This window comes from Cryptomeria japonica, chromosome 5 (assembly GCF_030272615.1).
Source record: "Cryptomeria japonica chromosome 5, Sugi_1.0, whole genome shotgun sequence".
In the NCBI taxonomy this organism is placed as follows: Eukaryota; Viridiplantae; Streptophyta; class Pinopsida; order Cupressales; family Cupressaceae; genus Cryptomeria; species Cryptomeria japonica.
Window position 1 is genome coordinate 797,845,541 of NC_081409.1, and position 22,276 is coordinate 797,867,816.

The 22,276-nt window shown below is 38.4% G+C and overlaps 1 protein-coding gene across 3 annotated transcripts in view; it reads right to left on the reverse strand.

Annotated features, from left to right (window-relative positions):
* Positions 1–1,039: 1,039 nt before the first annotated feature.
* The window catches only part of LOC131075584 (probable CoA ligase CCL8), a 202,223-nt gene continuing 180,986 nt past the window's right edge, over positions 1,040–22,276 (reverse strand). For all 3 annotated transcript variants that reach the window (XM_058012430.2, XM_058012429.2, XM_058012428.2), the window contains exons 14-18: positions 5,441–5,514; positions 1,974–2,150; positions 1,643–1,696; positions 1,463–1,512; positions 1,040–1,358 (exon numbers count right to left, since the gene is read on the reverse strand). In XM_058012430.2, coding sequence (XP_057868413.2) covers positions 1,471–1,512; positions 1,643–1,696; positions 1,974–2,150; positions 5,441–5,514 — 347 coding nt within the window. In that variant the 3' untranslated portion in view covers positions 1,040–1,358; positions 1,463–1,470. The remainder of the gene's footprint in view (positions 1,359–1,462; positions 1,513–1,642; positions 1,697–1,973; positions 2,151–5,440; positions 5,515–22,276) is intronic.

Below are 22,276 nucleotides of genomic sequence, written 5' to 3' on the forward strand. Positions count from 1 at the left end.
AAAGACAATCTTTCCTATGGATGCCATTTAGCCTCTCAAATAATTATGCTACGGTGATATGCACTTTGCAGATGACTTTTTAGGCCAAACCTAATATAATAACCAAGTTGACAAGAGGAAAGCCATGCCAAGGATGGTAGGAATGATTAGAAGGGGCATGCTAGGGATAGGCAATAAATTTGATCATGTATTGTGAGGTGTTTTTCTACATTTGAATCAACAGAAGAAATATATATTTATTAAATTAATGAAGGTGAATTATACTATGTAATTTTGAACTTTCATTTTATTTATGATACTAGTATATGTCATGATATATATGTGGACTTATATAAGAAAATGGCAATGCTGGAGAAAGGTTCTCCATCCATAAGCTTGAATTATATTCCAGGGCATAAAGGTTCTCCACACAGCGTTAAATTACATAACTATTATGAGACTAAATCCATTTTATACAATAATAATGGAAGCATTCATGTTCCTTAAACAGGAGTACAGTGATTTCTTGTGTAAATTAGTGTTTATTAAGTGTTCCCACTATTTCGTTCCTATAGCATAAACGTGCTAAAATTGAAATTTTTATCCACACAAGACCACTTAAAACATCAAAGGGCTGCAGCAAAGAGACCAAAACGTTGAAAGATCTTGGGATTCCGAACTGTCTAAAAGGATTGATCCTCTATGAGACAGTGATGTACCTTTCAACAGCTTTTCTTAATAAGTTGTTGACAATTGGTGCCCAGCAAGCTTGGCCACTCCACATCAACAGTGAGGGTAGTTAACACTTCATACGTTGTTTATACATTTGTTACTATGGCGCTTGATCAAAATAATGATATAGAGCATGACAACACTTCGAGGGATAGCTTTAACAGATGCACTCCACTCTATAATTTTTCTTAATAGATGTCCCAATATCTTCCCAGCAAGATGAATGTCTAAATTGGCATTGCTCCAATTTAATTATTAAACATAATCAAATGACATTTATGATTCATATGAATCTTTTTACACTCAACATTACAGAGTAAAAATGATCTGGTTGCATCAAGGAAAAGGTAAAATATATCAAAAATCTAAACAAAATTGTTGGCTGTAAACATTCTTTAAACGGCCTTTAATTGAGAGAGTTCATCCACAAAGCAAAACGGAGACGGGAGGACTGCATATTGTCACCAACCGTTTTGACTGTACTCTGTTAATAAAAGACATACATGGAAAGAGGTAGATCATCTCAATAATTTCTCTATACAATTTAATTCTGCAATATTTGTTTATAATCTAAGTGTCCTGCCAACAAATGGCAATTTTTCAAGTCTCTGCCAGATCAAGAAAATCTGTCCATCACCCTTCCATTACTATACAATTGAACAGAAAACAAGTTAGACCTTAAAAGCAAAAAGGTTAGACCTTCCAAATATTCCAAAATAAAATATCTGAAAATGGAATAACTTAGCATTACCAAAGAAGTCATGAACTTAGTAATAATTCCTTTAGCTCCTTTTTATTCACCTGAGGTATTGGGCATACAATTTAGGACTGATGAATTCATAAACCAGTTTAAAAACAAGTCTTGCTTCTGAAATCAGAAGTACAATTAATAACTAGAGCAAACATTAGGAGGATAGAAATCAAGGCATACTTTTCCCATAGCATTACGAGGTAATGACTCCCATACATGCAGTGTCTGAGGAATCTGTAATGATGCAAGAATATTTGAGACTCGAGGAAAGCATTCATTATACCATTTAGCTAAACAATTGCCATGGCAAAGTATAGTTTATGTTTTTCTTATGTTATCCTGGTTCATATGTCATTATGCTTATGTACTTTGGTTCACACATGCTTCAATATGCAGGCATATCCAATCAACAAAACAATGAAAATTTATTTCACTAGCTGGTGGTAGTTATCAGAAGAAAATAAGATAGAAGAAACACTATATTGAAAGATAGAAAGAACAAACGGATAACCTTGTAAGGAGCAATTCTTTCTTTGGCCCATTTGTGGAGATCCTGAATGGTAATAACAGGTTTTGAATTGGCTTCTATTCTTTGTGCCTCAGTTTTTGGAACTACTACTGCACATATGATTTCTCCATAGACTGTGTCTGGTATCCCCAAAACAGAGCACTCCACTACATCTGGATGCTGAAACAAACGAGAGATGCAAGTAGTCACTTCTTCTTTAGCATAGAGCATAGAATACCACATCAAGTAATGCAAATCATTTAATCAGAAACCAGAATTTAACCTCCATATTTCACAAATGCTTAATATGCTTTACTGTAAGTGTGTCACCATCACCATCTAGCCATATAGTTGCCATTCTTATAAAAGCAATCAAGGCTAACTCAATGGACAAGCAACATCTGGGTTGTTATACAATGGAAATGTAAGGGAACAAAACTAGAATTGACTTTATAAGATACAACAAATATAATTATAGGATTTTGGACCGTAAGGTTCCAGTTTCGCAAGGCATGGAACAGAAAAATAATACATTATGACTATGAGTGAGCAAGTACTATGAAATTGAATCTTCCTGTGTGTATACCAGACTGCACCCCACCCCCCCGCCCTGCATGATTAATCTCATGCTGCTATAGCGACTAACCTTGGGTACCATCAGAAATAAACTGAAGCAAGAGAGAACATGCAGACTCTGATAACAGGTTTCAAGAGACTCTAAATCTTAATAAATTTACTGGAGAACACACTGATGAGATAGGAAGCCCCTAGACTACTACACATTCTCTTCAGAGCAAGGCCAGTTTTCAACCACTTCTGATCAGTATCAATGGGGTATTGATATTCTCTATTATACTTTCACATATGCCCAGCTCATCCTAGTTCCACCTGCTCAGAAACCTTTTGGACTTGAACCTATTCATGAACAACTCGTAAGCTTTGAATGATAAAGAATAGGCCTAATTACATTGCAAATGAAGAGAGTGATTACATTAATTAGTTGTGTGCTAATTAATCAACAAACTATATAAAAGTCAAAATCTTTAACCAAAGGCTAATGTCCATCCATCACCAATGATTCTCCATGTTACACTTATGCCTACAGACCCTTTAAACATTTTATATGGTGTTACATTCCACAATCTCTATATACTTCACAGCCAACTTTGCTTACCAACAATCTGATGAAGATAAATTCTGTTTATAATCTATATTGGCTCATAGCAATGGCTACATCGCATGGGGAAAGAAAAATCATGTCACATTCAAATAAAAATAACATTTCTCTAAAATGCGTGTAGCTCTCAACATAAAATTCCACATTGAACCCTCAAACTGTTCTACCTGTTTGTCTTGAAGAGTTACATCTCAGACTAAATTCCATTAGTCACTTTCCAAGTCTTTTCCATTAATCACTTCACAAGTTTCTTGCACACAGTGCTAAATGAAGATTGTAATGTTCCCTTCCACTTACCCCAAATTAAGTATAAGGTAAGTCTATTATTATGTCCTCGTAGACTTGAAGGTTGGATAGAGGACTCAAGCAGGTTGGTCAACACGAGAACTAATCCGGAAGCTTTATTTTGGACTTGGCAGCGCATTAAGCCTAATCACCTAAGCCAAGTAGGCATTGGACTTCATAATTTTCCCCTTGGACCACCTAAAGTACACTTATAATTAAGTTCTTAATCTTCCTTAGTATCTATTCTAGTCAGGGAGTGAAAGGGGAAGTGAGAGATAAAAGAATTGGACATAAAAGAAAAAGCATATAATATAAGGTTGTGTGTCCTAAGTGAAAGAGATCTTAAGCAAGAAATAAACATAAAGTAATCCATCTTATTAAATTCCATTGAGGTGTTAGGGTTTCAACCCTAATTAGGGCATCCAAAGTGGAGATGAGAATATAATGACTTGAGGAGTTCATTTGTGAGTCATGCTTGAAGATTATATTTTGTTTTTACAGTGGGTTCTTGGACTAGCCAAGAGAGCAGCTTGTGGGGGCGATAATCTTCATAGGTTTCAGCTACATGCAGGAGTGACAAAACCTCCCAAGGGTGGCAAGAAGGATTCCAGCTCAGGGGTCTCTATTTTGCAACAATTTTTGAAGAGTTTTCTCAGCCAAATCTGAAGTGTGCTACTTGCTTGTGTGGCCATACCATTCCTAAGTGGGAGAAGCTTAGTAAATACTGATTTAGGATCATCTTTTGCATAGTTTGTAATCAGCAACTAAGAACCAGTGAGTAGAAGACTTTGCAGTAGTTTGGAGAGGCATTTTGGACTAGTTTACTGAGTTTCTTCAATGGTGGCTGAGTGAGGTGGTTGCTTGCCTGGCCAACCCCATTTACAGCAATTTGGAAGGTCATTTTCAGCCTCAAACTCCATTCTAAGTTGCTGTCCATCAGCAGAAACACATCACCAACGCATTCACTCAATCTACAAGGGTTGCAGCAGTCACATAAGGGGTTTATTCTACACTAATCAGACCCATAACAGGCCTTACTAGCTAAGGGTTGTGGAGTTCCTAAAACAACTCCAACTCAAGGGGTAACCATAGTATATGTACTCCAATACTCTTGCAGCAGAACTCTATGTGATAGCAGTTTGGAGATGAAGAAAGCAGATTTCTGAGTCACTGTAACTCATTTTCTGAGTGAGCATCTTGGTTGTGTGCTTACCCACAAATAAACTTGTTAACTCCTCTTATATAAGGACTAGTGTACTTGTTTACAGCAGTAAATCTGATTGAAAATATTAAGCTTGGCTGTAATTTCTTAATAGTTTCAGTTTGCTTCATTTTTTGCAAAAGCAATACAATCATCCTTTCTCTCAAAACTACAAACACAAATCAAAAAATATATTTCTGTCATTTCTGTCTAGGTCTGAAAGACCACCAAAAACACAAGAAAAGATAGTTTATTAAATTAAAATTAAGCAGCAAGATGCTACAGAACAGTCTCAGTAGTTCCACTTGGGGTGGGACATTACAAAGATGTAAGGGTTTTAGTTTAAATACTATCTTAATACTAAAGTTTATACAATTGAAGAACTCGACTTTAGCATCTCATCTCTGTGCAACACCCATTAACTACGATATTCATAGAAATAAATGTCTACAACAATATTTCTAAAATCTAATCATATTTAAGGCAAACAAATAAAGTGCTTTTACAGAGGAAATTCCAAGATCACTGTTAAAGAGTATAGTATAGGTTTTCTTATTGATTTTTGGATTTTGGGCTTTAAGGTGTGACTTTTAGGGAGTTTAAATTTTTTGTATTAATGCTGGATAAACTCACAACCAATTCTATTATTAGATAACAATATGCATAAAACTAAAAGCTTGAATAAATTAATTGACCTTCTCTATAAATAAGAAGCACACACCAAAGCAAAAAGAAAAGTTAAATGACACATATATCATCAAGATGACCTTGTTACAGAAGCATTGGTATTTTTTCTCTTCTCAATACCTCTAATAGTGTTGCTTCGATTTCAAGTGCTGACAATTTATATCCACCCACCTTAAGGATATCGACATTTGTACCTGTAACAAATAAAATTTAATATTGTTCATATGTAAAACTAGAAATAAAAATCACAATATTCCAGCATAACCTGTAAAGTAAATAACAAAAATCTATTAGAGGCTTTAATTACATAAATGTAATGTCCCTGCTAGGTTCTGAAATGAAATCCTAAAATTCACCATCCAAACATTTCTTCAAACACTTGGCTGCCAATGGCTAGTCTACTGATTTTTGTTTCAGTTTGTTTACAAGGACATTCTAGAGCAGTTTGATCATATATAGTGAATCCTAACAAAGATATATTATCATAGGAACGATTCAAAACAATAATCACAATGTATTTGGGCGAATAGGACTTATATTCAAACACCAGTACTTGCTGTCATTTTATCAAATATTTGGCACACAGCCTCAGAATAATATGCAGATCCCAAACCAAACCCATTCCTTATTAAGGACACTTACAATATGCTTACATAGACCAATACATGGACTGATTACAAAGACCTAATAACCTTTTACTTTCTGAGGACTAATGACTGATAAGAATTCACACTTGCACCATACAAACAATTAAATGAAATGCATGGAACCTGGTAAAGTTGCCAAGGTAGGCGATGAAGGAAACAACACACCCACAATGATAATGGGCTCCAATATACCAGATCGAACTAGGACTTATGCAGCCCCTGCTGCTGCCATTAAAAGGTCTGAGAACTCAATGAAAACGGCATACAAGTGCACCAATTCTCCTCCAATTTGATTGGTCTCACCCCTTGAAGAAGGTGCTTCACCAAATAGTGGGTCTCAAAGCATAAACCTGGAGTAATCACCCGATTCGAAGGTTCCAAGTGTCACTGGTTCATTCTGATCAGATCCTCATACGAAGCCAAATCTATCACCAAAGCTCATATAAAATAACACTAAGAGGTCACCTTCCCTCCTATTGAAATCGCTGACCTCTAATAAGGAAATCGATGCACATGGGAGATAGTATGAATAAAATCGTGGGGTCTCAGTTCTACAACTGTGGTAAATGGCAGCACTTAGCACTTCGATTTGCCTCCAATCAATCACAATAGGAATTGCCTTGGTGCTCTAAAGAAACTGCCGACAATAAGATTCAAGAATGCACTCCTAACACAAGGCCATCTCACCAACCTGCAAGTCTGAAGCATAATAATCTGATATTAACTCCTTATGCTCGATGTGGAAAACTGAATGCTCTCCACTCTCCTTGCAACCATTCAGAGGGTCTTTCACCTCCTCAGTTATGCTGACCAATAGGGAGGTATCGTTCCCCAAGATCTTCTGCGGACAACCTGTGTCTCCACAACTCAACAAGAGATAACATAAACAACTGATGCCCAACATGTGTTTCCCCTCTTCTATTTATTCATTACATAATACGTCACAATCACCTTCTAGAAGATAAGGTTAGGTACACTTTATATTATTTAATTAAACATGTTATTTTAATGTACCTTTAATTTATTAATTAAATAAAATTCACACCTCTCCCGATATGTGTTATCTCCTTATAACATCAAAATATCAAATAATAAAGAGATGTGAAGTCACCAATCACCGCCATGTCGACCCCCTAAACAACTCCTTGGCCTATGAGGGTCAAATATAGGCCAACCTCGACACAAGTGCACGTGCTAAGGAGAAGGGGACATTACAATAAACAAAGAAGATAGTATATTGGTATAAATGGCACAATTCCAGTGATAGTTGGCAGCTTCAATATAAGAAAGAAATAAATTATATTAATGTCCATGGGTGACCAAAAGTAGGTCAATAGAACTTCAGAGTACAGTAGCATACAACAGAAAATTCTACAATGGGAAAATCCTAGAGAGGTCTGTACTGAATAAGCCTTCACTACAAGTGGTGGACTCATCCCACCTCGATGGTTAATCAATAAAAATACCATGCAACATCCATGGGTCTCCTACTCTCATGCAGTTTGACACAATTCTGGTAAACTGCTAAGTACCGATAATTGCTGACTACCCGATGCTCCAGGTTAGATCTAACCCAGTAGCTTGCAAGACTTAGCTAAACAAGCAGAAATGGTTTCACAAAAACCTTAATATTATGATGCATGGCAATGTGGGCAATATTATGAGGATAAAAATAATTTGAATAAGTATCAACAGGCCACACTTCTATTATTGGTTTAAGTCAAATCATGACTTAGCTGAGGCCACATCGTGTTCTCCTAAGGATTCACCAAGTCAGCCAAGTTTCACCTAGCAAGGTCATGATAGTGTAGTGTTGGGTGGCAAACTTCATCAACCAATTACCAAGGATCTCGAAGACATGTCCTACCATCAATGAGCAATTAAGGTACAAATTTTGGAAAGAGGTCTTTTCCTTTGTGAATTGGAAATTTCAAATATAGTTTCGGGTAGGAGAATCATTGTGGTGTTGGTAGTATAATCTATAAATACTAGCTTGCATGCCCATTTAGAACCAAATGACACTTTGTATATTTGAGCTTTTGAGCTTCATGTATTGGTCGATTCTCACATCTATTTTATGTGAGGTCTTTTCCTTTGAGCGGGCAAAACAAGTCCTTTTAGCCTCTCTGCTTTTCCTGTACCTTCCTCCTCTCCTTCATGAAGCTCACGTAGAGGTGGGAATTGATCTTGCATGAAGCTGGCGTATGATATGTGGTCTCACTCTTCAAACATGGTGTATAGCTGATTGACCCGTCCTATTAGCATCTAAGCTAGCCCATAGAATTGTAGGGGGACCGGGGTAATGCCAGGATCGCAAAGGTAGGTCAATTTATCAGCTAGCTACTAGAAGGTCCAGGTTCCATCCTATATGTGAGCTTCAACGAATGCTTCTAAAAGAATATGCACGTAAATTGTAAAGATTGGTTAACTTGCTAAAAAACAAATGTTGTCCAAATTGATTCTCAAATTGGTCTCTGTTTATCATTGCATATTGTGTGCATGTTCCGCTTCGTTGATTGTTTAAATTATGAGTTGTTAAGCTCTATTCTAATAGTAAAGATGATATTTATCCAATGCAAGCCTTTTGCTTTTTTCTATTTTCTTTTAACAATCTCTATCCCTTTTTAACCCCTAGCCCCCATCCCCCAATCAACATAACAACTTTAGGCTTAGCATTAGGATAGATAGAGAGTCATCCCTCCAATCTTAGAGATTGTCTTGCAAGGACCACTCTCATTGTAAACCACATTGTTCCCTACAAGAATTTCCATGTTCTCAATCCCATGTGGTGCATCAATCCTCAAAAAGGACTTTAGACCAAGCCAACAATTCCTAGTGCACTTAGTGGGTCCTAAAAATATATAAAGTTTTTTTGCATCCAAAATACAACTCAAACCCACTTTTGTTTAAATTTGAATGGATTGTTGGCTATTGTTGGCTATTTAGTTTGGTATTTCATGTCATGCCCCACCATACACAAGGTGGAATCATGATGCAATCTAAAACTCACCAACAATTTTTTTGATTAAAGCATTACGAAATGCCTCAAATGACGATAAATTTTTTGCTTAACCACTTTATTTAATTTAATTTAAAGAATGATATAAGTTCAACCATACTAATCACCTTAGCATCTATAAATATTTATTCGATATTTTCTTTAGTGTTATAAATTAAGGATCTAGTAATCTTTCTATTATTTATTACCAAATAAATCACCCACTAGGGCTCTCATAATTAATTTAACATTTTCCCAAAATAAGGACTTATGTATATATTAAATTAAATTACCTTTATCTAGCTTATTATCTACCTCTATCTACACTCAAGTAATTCTAATTTAAACCCTACAAAGTTGTTTTTAAATCACTTAAAGTGAGGGTCATGTTGTGACCTATTTCACACATCTTGCTTTTTAGGGTTTTGTCTTGGCTCTGCAATTTCATAAGTCTTCCTTTTTCGAGAGTTTAGAGTTAAATTTTTGAGAGATTATCCGAGCCAAATAGAGAAATCATGCCCCGATCAGTATCTGGACATCGTCAAAGCACTCAGAAAGCCCAAAGGACGAAGATTGCAATTGCTTTGAGTCAATTCTGACACCTTCCTATTTTTTAGGAAATCTGTTTTTTGTTTTTTTGCTTTTTTGCTTTTTTGTTTTTTTTATTTTTGGCACTTTGGGACCAATCCGGGAAGCAACTTCTTTGGTTTGCTTTTTTCTTCTTTTTTGAAAGTAGACCTAGGGTTTGGTCCCTTAGGTTGTGGTATCAATGCCCATGTCTTCAGAATCAAAAAATTATGTCTCTAAGTGTAAAAAGAAAGGAAAAAGCTTCGGGCTAGGGTTTGTTCTTGTTGGTTGAAACTTTTGTACACTTGGGGAAATATACAAAATTGTGGTTTCAACCACAGTGTGAGTAAACTTCTAATTAAGGGAAGGCTCCCCCTATCTAACTACAACTTTTAAAAATAAAATGGGATAGGACAGCAGTCCTTCTTCTTTCAAGAAAGACAATATCCTTTTCTGTCTCTTCACAGAAAAGTGATAGCGATTTGATATAAAACAACAGTAACAACTTTTTGAAATGAAATGAGAGAAAGGAAATGAAGTTTCCTGAAAGCTCAAAGACTTTCGTCACTTCCTTTGGGACGGGACAACAATATCAAGCTCAAAGTCTTGATTATGTGAAGTCCTATCTACCCTTTTCTATACTAATTCTATTAAGAACAAATTATAACAGCACAAAGACTGAAATATCTTATTCTTTCTACGCAAGACAACAAGAACAAGTGTGAGCTCAAAGACTCACAGCTATTTCTCACAAAATCTACTTCTAAACTCTGTTAAGAACAAGTGTAAGCACAAAGTCTTACAACTTTTCCCAATAGAACTTCTACTTTAACTAAATTAATCTCCAATACTTGCAGCTCAAAGACTGCAAATCAGATTCGATTAAGTTCTCAAAGAAACACTTGCAAGAAAGGTAATATGGAACACAAACTCAAGAATGTAGCACAAAGACTCAAAGCTTGAGCAATTTTCTTCTATTCCTTTCAATTCTTCAATTTACACATAAAAGCTCAAAGACTTCTTTGCTGCAAATTTGGCAGAGTTTTTGCTTGCTTTCTAAAAGATAAAAATTACAATAGACCCCCTCAAGTATTTATAGAAGAGGAGTCATGAGAAAAAGGTGGGAGGATCCCAACTAACTTAAGAAATTCTCTCAACCACCAAGACTTATTCAATAACTAACTATGACTTATTCCAACTACAGTCCTAACTGAAAACAACCTGTAGTTGTCTTACATGTAATTACAAAAGTGCAAGTAATGACTTATCTTGCAATTTACAAAAAGGTTTTTACATGTAACTTGTCAAAAGAAAAACTACAACTAAGAGATTACAATTCTGGAAAAACACAACTAAGTGTTGAAAAACACTTAAGTTGCAGCATGTGAAGACATGAATCCTTCGAACTTCTAGATGATCATTCGTAGCTCAGCAAGATTCGGTTCGTGGGTGTTCTTGGCAACAACCATGGTCTTCACAATGGTATCATGGCATTGAAGAAGCATAGAGTTGTTCTTCTCCAAGATGGACTGAATTTCGTGCAAAAAGATTTGATGTTTCATCAAAATCTAAATTGAAGCAACTGAGAATTGTTCGCTTCTCCATTCATTATGAATCCTCATCTGTAGATCTGCAAGAACTTCTTCTTCTGGTATCAGCTCTGCATTCTGACTCATTATGTTGCAAGAGACCTTCTCACAATGGGAAACAATACCTTGGAATACTTCACCCCGCATTCTCATTGCATCATAGATCTCGTTAATGAGGGATTTGAGAACAAGGGCTTTATTCTCCAGAAAATCTTCAAATTCCATGTACATGACTCTGGAAGAAATAATGGTATGCTCCTGAAGAACACTCAACTGTTGTTGGGGCATAGTGCGCCAGATTGTCAAACTACCTTCAACACTTTCCAGATTCTTTTTGAAAGCGTCAGAGGTATGATTCAATTTCTCTTCAATGGTCTCCAACTTAGACATCATCTGAAAAATGTCTTTCAGCACTTGTGCACATAGATCATGAAGCTGATCAACCCAAGAATCCAATGCTTGTACTTTTTGAGAAGCCCTTTCAATTCCACGAATTGATTCTTGGGAACCAGAAGAACTTGTGGGATTACTCCCTTCAACAGCAGATTTTGTAATTTTATGAACAGCTGCAACAAGTTGCCGGTTCTCCTCTTCCAGCTTGTTTTTCTTTGCTAGAAGTTCATCATACTGCTGCACTAGTGAGGCCACAGATTGTCGGGCATCATGTTTAACCACTTCATGTGTTTATTTACCCAATTCAACCCTTGTGACTTTGTAATCAGCAACTAACATCTCTTCATGTGGCTTATCTGCTAGAGGTTCAACAATTTCAGCCACCTTCATTTTGTTGTTGTCAACAGTTACTCTTGAGACAGTCTTGGCCTTTTTAGCAACTTTGGGCCTAGACTGTTTAAGTTGCTGATAATCAAAGGCATCGGGCGAGATTTCTTGCTTCTTCCTCTTTGGGGTAAAAGAACTAAGCCATGGAGGTAAAACCATCAACTCTCCTTCAGTAGCAGCTACGAGCAAAGGAGAAGCAGTTTCTGTTTGAACAACCGTAGTCACCCTAGGGGAAGTATCCGTTTGAATAGCAACCATGATTTTCTCAGTAATGAAAGGACATGAAGTTTGTTTCATAAACTCCTCAAAGCTGGAAGTAGAGGTATCAATCTTTGATAGATGAATGCATGCAGGAGTATCCTCAAAGATTCCCAGCAGACTCTCTTGTTGATGATCAATAGAGGGCTCAAGTACTAAAATGGGGACGACATTCTGAGGAGACTCCTCCACCACTATGTCAGGAGGACATAGAAGCAACTCCATAGAAACTAAAGAGGGAACCTCATGAGGTGACTCCGAAGTTGGTGATCTAGGAGGATCGTCTGATTGTTGTCCTTCTTCTGGATCATCAGGATCAATCACATGAATGTGAAGCCAAAACTTCTCTTTCCCATGAACTGTCACCTCCTTAGGAGGAAGTATGGTTGCCCGACTAACTTGCAATTCGATCCTAGTGCCTGAAGATGATGCACCTTCCTTGTTGTCAACCTGAATCTCAGACTTACGTCCAAGAGGCCTTGTAGAGTCATCTTCTTTTCCAGCCTTGATTTTGATGAGTCTAACACCGTTACCTTTCAGCCAAGCGTTGGTGTTAGCCAAGATAGGCTGAAATCTCTCAAGAATGGACGTGCATTCTTTATGTGACCATTTGATTAAAGGAAGAGGAGCTTCCTCAACCCTTCGTGAAATATATTCAGGATCAAGTACATGCCCATCATCAATCATCCCTTGTGGAATATCCACCAAGTTCAAATCAATAACCTGTTCAACAGTAAGTCTGCAGTAATCCATCTTGAGAACCTCCATTTTTGTACGGAGATCTACCCAGATATCCTCAATACGATGCACATGCACGAAGGACTTTTTGATCTTTTCCTTCATACCCCGGTAGTCAAAATCTGCCCTGGACTTAAACCTTTTGAGTTTAATCTCTTACATTTCAGTCTCCATAGCTTTGGCTTTGACGGACGTGACAAGAGAATACCAGCCAATTTTCAATGGGTTTGTTGTAGAAATCCCCATTCCAACTTTATGTCTGACAGACTGATGAGTGTGGACAGCCATGATCTGTCTTCCCAACTCCATAAGAATGACCTTATCAGTTGGGTATCTAGGAAGCATGTATGGCTGCCCATTATAATGTTCGACTCTCATATAGGTAAAGGTCGGGAATTGAAGAAACAAGCACCTATACTCATTCACTCTTTCCCATGCTTCATCTGACAACCTTCTGTTCTTTAGAGTCCTGTCAAACTAGCACATGAAGTAACCGAAAAATGCATCTTGAACTCTTCTGAGATGTAGTCTGTTGGGTCTCACTAGCAACTAATCATAATATTCCCATACCGGTATAAGCGAGCGATCACCCGTGGTAGAAAGACCAGGGAAATGTCTAAGTGATGCTGCCAAATACACCAGGTATGAGTTCGTGTAGAAAGTCATGGTGGAAGGGATTGCTGCAAGTTGCTCGTACAAGGCATCACTGATGACTTCTCCCCATGATATATGATGGGACTTCCTTATGAACATGATAAACTGGTACATCCAGGGCTCAAAAAAAATTAGAATGTTCAAGACCCATCATCCTACTGAGGAGAGTAATGATGTCTCCAATCTCCCATTTGAAGTCACAACGATACAACTTGGCCCACCTTGAGAAAGCAGCCCGTGGCTCATGGATCCATCTGTTAATATGATGTTTGCAGTCCTTTTCCCTTTTGACATAGTACTCAACTGCACTATCTTTGGAAATCTCCATATAAACAGGTGCTGGTGGCATTCTAAAGACTTTCTCAATGGTATTAGCATCAAGGCGGATTATCGCCTCACCATCATTATTTTTTATGGTTCTCGTGTCCCTGTCAAAGTGATGAGCAAGCAAGGACAAATTCAGAATCTAGGGAAGTGTTGTGACCATTTCACACATCGCCCCATTTGAAATGGGGACCCCCTCTTTTTGCTCGTTTTTCGCTCGTTTTTCGTTTTGCTTTTTAGGGTTTTGGTAGTTTGTCAGTTGTCTCGATTTAGGGTCAAGCCTTGGGGTCTCCGTTACCGTCTTTTCAGGCTAGAATCCAGTCAGTTTGAGAGCTTTTTGAGCTTCCTCTCGTAGGATGCAATTTTGAATAAAATGAATTCGCCAAAATGGTCTATTTTCAATTGGAATTTTGAGTGCAGAGCTTAAATTTGTCTAAGTGTTGATGATGAAATGTGAATTTTGTCCAGTTGAGTAATGTTGACCAAATTTTGAGTTTTTTATTTTTGATCCCGGGCATTGGAAATGTTTTGTTTTTGCCTTGTGAAGTGATTAAATATGTGAAATCATGATATTTTAGCCTGTAGGAGCAAAATCGCTCCTATCCCTCAGTGAAGGACCGGAGCTCGTTTTCAAAAATCTCACTGTCCCTGCAGAGTCAAGATAAATTTCGAATTGGAAGTGATGAAGAAAGGCGTGATCTTTCCGTTGAATATAAATTGAAGAATTTCACGAACGCGGAAATGCCTCCAGGAGTCAAAATCGCTCCTGTCCCTCAGTGAAGGACTGGAGCTTAAAATCAAATATTGCTTTGTCCTTGCAGGATTTTAATGACTTGACGATTTGAAGAGGTCTAAGGAGATGTGTTTTACCAAATGAATATAACTTGAAGTGCTGTCATGAAGGAGAATGAACTGAAATGCAAAAATCGCTCCTGTCCCTCAGCCAGGGACCAGGGCGAAGTTCTTTGTGGCTCCCGTCCCTCTCCCAGGGACCAGAGCGAAACCCTTCATAGGGCATGTTCTGGACGAAGATCAAGCAAGTTTTTGGTTTGAAGGCAAGGAAGGAGGTGAGATGAACCCGTTGAAGACAAATTGATGATTATGAAACGTCAACAAGGGACCTAAACACCCTAGTTCGCTCCTGTCCCTCAGGCAGGGACCAGAGCGATTTTTGTCTTAGATGATTTTCTTGCCCAGTTTGAGTGAATCCCAAGGCATGGATGAATGAAAGGAGGTATGGCGAGACCGTTGAAGATAAATTTTGAAGGTGATAAAGTGAAATGAAGCCTACAGGGCCAAGATCGCTCCTGTCCCTCTCCAAGGGACTAGGGCGATATAATGATTATGATGCCTTTTCCTCCAAGATCAAGGCACTCCAAGTACCGGACATAAGGTGGCAAGGACGTCTTAAGGCATCTCCATCAAGCACAAAGCATCAAAGGTCGCTAACATTGAAAGATTTGTACCAAACACCCTAGTTCGCTCCTGTCCCTCAGGAAGGGACCAGAGCGAAATTCTCATAAATGCCTAGATTTCAAAAGTTAAACAAGCATCAAGCGACCAAGGAGGACCAAGAGACTTCATTTTATGCAATGAAGGCGATAGCAAGTTGAAGAGGGCAAGGACGAGACCAAAATACCTAAGTTCGCTCCTGTCCCTCAGGAAGGGACCAGAGCGATATCTATTATATTTGCTAATTCCTTCAAAAATCACGTTAAGTCAAGATCATGCGAATTGGTAAGAGGTCTAAGGTGTCTTAACAAGGTGAAATACAAGGGTTTTAAACGTCAAAATGTTATCAATTGAGCCAAGGAGCCTATATCGCTCCTGTCCTTTGGACAAGGACCAAAGCGATCTTCATTAAAACACTCATGCTCCTTCAAAATCAAGACAATGCAAGGATAGGTAAGGTCAAAGACGCCATTTGGAAGGTAATGAACGAAGAACAAAGATCAAAGTTTGCAAATTTGAGCCAGGACACAAGGATCGCTCCTGTCCCTCTCCAAGGGACCAGGGCGATATTGGTTAGAACACTCGTTATCCTTCGAAGATTACATCAAAGCAAGGTTGCAAAGGGTTTGAAGCGTCTTTTGAAAGGTGATGAACGAGGAATCAAGGTTGAAAGATGACGCGTTTTGTCTCAAGCTTCAAGATCGCTCCTGTCCCTCTCCAAGGGACAAGGGCGATGATCCTCCCAACGTCTAAATGCCTTATGGAATTCAAGCGAAATGAAAGTGGAATGAAAGAATAGCATTGTTTATCCTTCATAATGAAAATTTGAGATCGAAGATGCAAGGTCATGGAGAAAACACTTGGATCGCTCCTGTCCCTCTCCAAGGGACCAGGGCGATATCACATCAAAGAGCACTCGTTCACACAAGCAAGACACTCAAGCTTGAAGAACCCAACGAAAATGGCAAATTCAACGTGGAGATGAAGACTTTGGACGTCAAAAATTGCAAGAATCAAGACAAGTTGATGGATCGCTCCTGTCCCTCTCCAAGGGACCAGGGCGATAAGGTTTGCATTTTTCATTTTTAAATTTTAGCGCTCAAACACATTTCTTTGAATTTATTTTAAATGCTAGGAGAATCAATAAATTAAAAAATTCAATTAATTAGCATTTAAATATTGCGCTTGATATTCATTAATTAATTGTTTTTTGCCTTGTGAGAAAAATCGAATTTATTAAATAATAATGAAGGCATTTAATAATTAATTATTAAATTAATAAAAAATCAAAAGGAGCGCTTGGTATTTTAGAGGTCGGCCTTTGTTATTTATTTAAAAATCATTTTTTAATTGCTATATTTTACACAAGTCGGCCTTAAGGTAATTGTGGTGAGAAGCGCCTATAAAGGGGAGATGAAGATCGTCATTTTCACATCATCATTTATCATCTCTTACATGCGATCTTGAAGGAGAAAGTGTGAATTGTGTTTGAAGAGTGCGAACTTAGTTTTCACTTGAGCGAATTGATAAAGGATCGATCATTTAGAGGAGATCACGTCAAGGACATACCAAAGGTGGCGAATTTGCCAAGGCATTAGAGATCACGTCAAAGACTTGAAAGGGTGGCGAAGTTGATAAGAGGAACGTTGATTTGAAGATCACGTTGAAGACCATCTAATTTCAAATTTTGCCTAGGCGATTTTATTCATTTTGCATTCTAGAGTTAATTCTCTAGTGAGGTATGGCGATGTGGTTTTATTGTTCCTAATTTTGAACGTTGATCGTCATAGCTTAAATTTTGAAGTTGAATTTTGAATTCCAACTAGCTCGATCGTTTTTTAGGAAATGATAACTCAAAGACTTATCATGATGTTTCCTAAAATTTGCTCTCTAATCTATGTTATTCATTGCAAGATCTAGTTTCTCATTATGAAATGTTGTGTAGGTATGGCAACCCCGAAGGCGGGAGCATCCACCAGTCGTTCAGCTCTCATGAAGGAAGATCAAAAGACCGAAGAAGTGGAGACCAAGATCATGTCGAAGTGGAGCAACATTGGAGATACAAACTTAGGCAACTTCAACACGAAGAAGTTCCGAGAGGTCCCTTACATTGGCAAGCCATCGCCTGTCGCCCGGAGAATAATCGAGAGTGGCATCATTAAGGCGGCCGGCTTTCCTCCAGCTGTTCAATGCCATGAGTTGATGATTGAGTGTGCTCGTCACTATGATCCACAGTCCAGAACGATCGTGTCCAATGAGGGAAACACTTTGGCGTACCTTTCAGAGGAAGCTATAAGTGAAGCTTTCCATCTTCCAGAGCACAGGGACATGATATATAAGAGCATAGAAGGAGCCAGATCAATGTACGAAGATGATCCAGATGCTTGCCTAAGCATCATCAACAAGAACTGGTTACTCAAGAGTCGTCCCCGTCTGAGCAAGGTACCGAACACACCGCACAGGATTGATTTCCAGGAGGAGTACAGAGATTTGATTACAATGCTCAACCGAGTCACAGGAGCCCCTCAAGCTTTTTACTTTGAAAAGTGGATGTTCTACTTCATCCAGGTGATAGTACAGGGAAAAGGAACAATTCATTGGGCTAGAATGATTAGCCATTGCTTGGATGTACAGTTGAGGAGACTCAAGGCTACCAAGTCCTTCCACATGAGTTCATATGTCATCTATGCCTTGATCAGGAGTTTTGAGTACGCAGGACTACCTCACAGAGGAGTGATTGGAAGAGGACTCGGCGAGGTCAGAGCTTGTGATTCCTATGCCCACTTGCATCATCCGCTAGGGAGCAACTACAAGCTAGTTAATGATACCTTCACGATGAACATCACAAGGACGTTGCAAGGTGGGATTCACAACAGATTATCTCAAGATGCACAAGAATTGGTGAAGAGGTACGGTGCTTGGTTTATTCAATTTCCGAAATTCACTTATATTAGAGTACATGGATGTCCTTTACCTCCATACATGTTGCCGAGATATCCGACAGACAGAATTGTGTTACTTGAAGTAACAAGACAGTTGGCAGCGTATGCGAGGGCATTCAGACACAGACATGGGAATGGAGTTCCAGTACCTATCATTTTGGGCAATTCAGTTGAGGTATGTCCTAATGCTTTAGCTATGGATGACGCAGAGAAAGAGTTAGCCTTGTATTCTTTTTCAACCTTTGCTTTGAGAGAAAGCTTTGATCCACATGGATATTTAGAGGAGACAGTCGGCAGGAAGTTTAAGCATGAGTACCAAATAGAAGATTTTATGATGAATCTCTTAGATGATTTTGAAGTGAAACGAAAAATGCATTCTAGATTGCCTTTGGATTTCATCAGGAAATGCAGGATTTACAGAGTGGCCGACCAAGCACAGGACAGTGGCAGACATCTCCAGTCATCCTATGATCGAGAAAGCAAATCAGTAAGGTTAGATTGGAATGAGCCCGAGGTCGTGGATCTAGATACTTTGATGGCTCCAGTTTTGTCTTGTACTCGCAAATGGGTTGACATACAGCATCAGAAGTTGAGAGAGCAAGGCATAGCTATGACTTTCACTTTGGAAGAGAAACCAGCCGAAGGTGGAGCTAGTGTGAGTGAAGGCAATCCTAATCCTAGAAATTCAGGTGAAGGTAACCTTCGATGTGCCAGCGAGGGCAATCTCCATCCAAGAGGTTCGAAGAGGAAAGAGAGACCTGGAAAGAGGGAATCTTCCAAGAAGAAACAAGAGGCCAACCAAGATCGTTCATCCGGTACTTCTTCTAGACCAGAGAAGAGGACACTTCAAGTGGAAGAATCTATGGAGTCGATGGTACAGAATGATAGACAGGAGGAAGGACAGGCACAACAAGGGTCACCATATGGATCTCTCCAAGATTATGAGCTAGATGAAGATAAAGAGGATAACGAAATAACATCTCCTCCCAGACAAGAAGAGATAGTACATAAAGAAATTCAAGTTCAAGAGACAAGATCGGCTATCCTAGATTGGTTGAAGGAAAGATTAACCAAGGTGATCGTAGTAGAGGACGAAGACAATGCAATTGATTTAGAGAGCCTTGTTGGACGCTCACACGAAGTAACAGAAAAGAGGAAAGCTACCAAGATGTCCAAGATGATTCGGGATGAGACTGGATCCAAGAAACTGCAGATAGCTACACCGGCAGTAGACAAATATGAAGGTGAAATCTTAGCAGAGGAATATGATATACAGACTTTTGAGCTAGGACCATCCACAGCATAGCAGACATTGGATGATGCCACCGACTCGTTTGAGGCATTGAAGGACAAGCTTAGAGAAGAAATGGAGAAGAATAGAAAGCTTGAGAGAGAGGTTGGTGCATGGAGGACATATTTCAGTCACATCAATGAACCTTTGGGACGTCAGGATCCAGCTAGATCACCAGTGCAGGCACTTCCACTTCAATCAATCAATGAGGCAGAAAGATTCAGGAATATGGTCCAGCGTACAAGTACTTGGATGGATAAATCTCATACAGTTGCCTTAGAGTTTGTAACAAGGATGATGAAGATTATTCATCAAGCTATCCAGGTTCTTGAGATAATCCACAATTTGATGATAACAGTAGCCGCATTTGCTCATACCAAAGATGTTATCATTCCTGTCTTGAAAGTAATTAGACACACATCAAGGAAGGTCTTAGCGCAAGAAAAGATCATGGATGGAGGACCTCACAGTTTGCTTCAGTGGTCAACCCTACTCCATATGAAGAGTGTTCTCTTCGAGGACATCAGTACTAAATGTAGCCAAGTTGAGGAGGTGATCAATCCAATCCAGGACAGAGTATTTGAGGTACTACGTACCATTCTTGGCAGAAGGATCGAGGTCGAGACAGATGTGGATATGCAGGAATTAGAGGATAGAATCAAGGTCATCTTTTGCAAAGACGCTGATGTTACAGACGAGCAATATGATCAGATGTTTGCCACCATGCTCCTGATTGAAAGAACAAGGGAACTTGAACCTTCATGGGACGCAGCTCTTCTAGATGCATTCGATCAGGTCATCCACTTGGAAGAAAGTATGAAGAATCTTCCCGAGATTCCGATTGCAGAGATCGAAGGAATCGTATCAAGATTCATTGCATATGCTAAAAAGGAACATTGGAAAGGGAATAAGATTCTAGATGAAAGGTTGTTATAGATGACATGGCATCTTAATTGTCATTGGTTTATGTCTCCTAGGTTTTTGTGCCAAATTTAATATTTGGCTATGCATTTAATATTGTTCAGTAAAAAGGAGGCCATTTGTAACAAACCCTAATTAGGGTTTAGGTGTCATGATCTTGACCGTTGATCTACTTTCAATCTGGACCTTTCATTGTAATTGAGGATGCTATTTATACCCTCATTTTTCATTTCATTTGTAATAGATAGATATCAGAGAGTTTGTTGTATTAGAGAGATTAGAGTTAAAAGCAATTTTACTTTGTAGCAAGATTGAGTTTGAAGAGAGAAATTCAAACAATTGTTGTACATGATGACTTGGAAATCAATGAAATATTGAAGTTATGGTGTTTTGTTGCAACTTTCTTGGTTATCTTCATGGTTGTTCAATTTACTTGAATCATGCTCAATCAAAGTAGTGTGTTAATTTGAAGGACATAGTGTGAGACTTGATCTTTGGTAGGATTCGTAATCCAAACCACTAGCTTCTTGCTGATTGCGGGAACGCCTTGCGTGGTCGACTGGAGAATACCTTGAATCACTTAACCTTCAATCATTATTGTGTCTTGGATATGTACCTTCGTGGTAGTGTCTTTGATCTTTGATGCATTGAAAATCATTTTGTTACCTTAGAAGATCGCATCAATTTCAATTAAGTTGTTATCTTATGGCAAAATTGAAGTTGGTTGAATCTTGCCAAGTCTTGTTTACACGAAGTCATGCTTAGGGTTAGACTAGATTAAACTTCTTTCAAAACCCTATCCCTTTTGTTATTTTTTGAAAGCTTCTTAGTTTAGTAAGATTTCGGAATTTCGGAGTGTAAGATCCCCTCGAGGACACAGCAAATCACATCATACCAACTGGTGCTTATCCACACGTAGAGACCCTACTAACCAGAACATTGGAGTCATCCTAACTGATCCTTCATGCGAATCTTCAGCAGTTAGAGACTTTTTTCAAGAGAGGATAAGATGCCTTTGGGTATTTTATTCTGTGTATGATGGTGTACAAAATACACGTCAACAGGAAGCCACTGGAAAAGAGGATGTGTGATGGATATGGCTGTCCAACAGTCGTTGCATATTACTATCCTGCAGATCCTCCACCCTCTTAATGAATTATGACATATCCACATGCCCTATCTCTGTGTCTTTGATGCGATCCAAAGAAGAGGAGACTTGCGAAGGTGAAACTTCATTCTGATACTTGTCATATTTATACTTCATCTTCTTCGGAATTGGAGAGGAAGGCAAATCTGACATTGAAAGACAACTTGGTATACTGCGATGAAGACTTAAAAGTGTTAAGGCAACATCATAATCAACTACAACAAACATTTTTCCTTCTTCAAATAGGAAGAACTTCAACCCTTATACTGCACGATTTTGTGAGAGAAAGATGGGAGATAAATGAGAATGCTAGGAATCTTGACTTTGACCAATTTCGGATCTTGGGGAAAGTTTTACAAGTATACAAGTTGGGAAGAGTGCACATGCAATCGGATTTTTAAAACCAGAATGCAAGTATACTTGTAAAACGAAAAAATGGAGAAATGAGTGAAAAATGAGGATTAGACTTGCGGGAAATGACGTGAACGGAAAGTACGGATATAGGTGATATGGATGGAAAAAAATGGGAAGATTTAGGGAATTTTATTTTCAAGAAAATGAGAAGAACTTTGGACATGCAATCCGGTTCTAAAAACCTGATTTTGGAAGGATGGGTATTTTTCATCTTTGCAACTTAGAATTTCAACA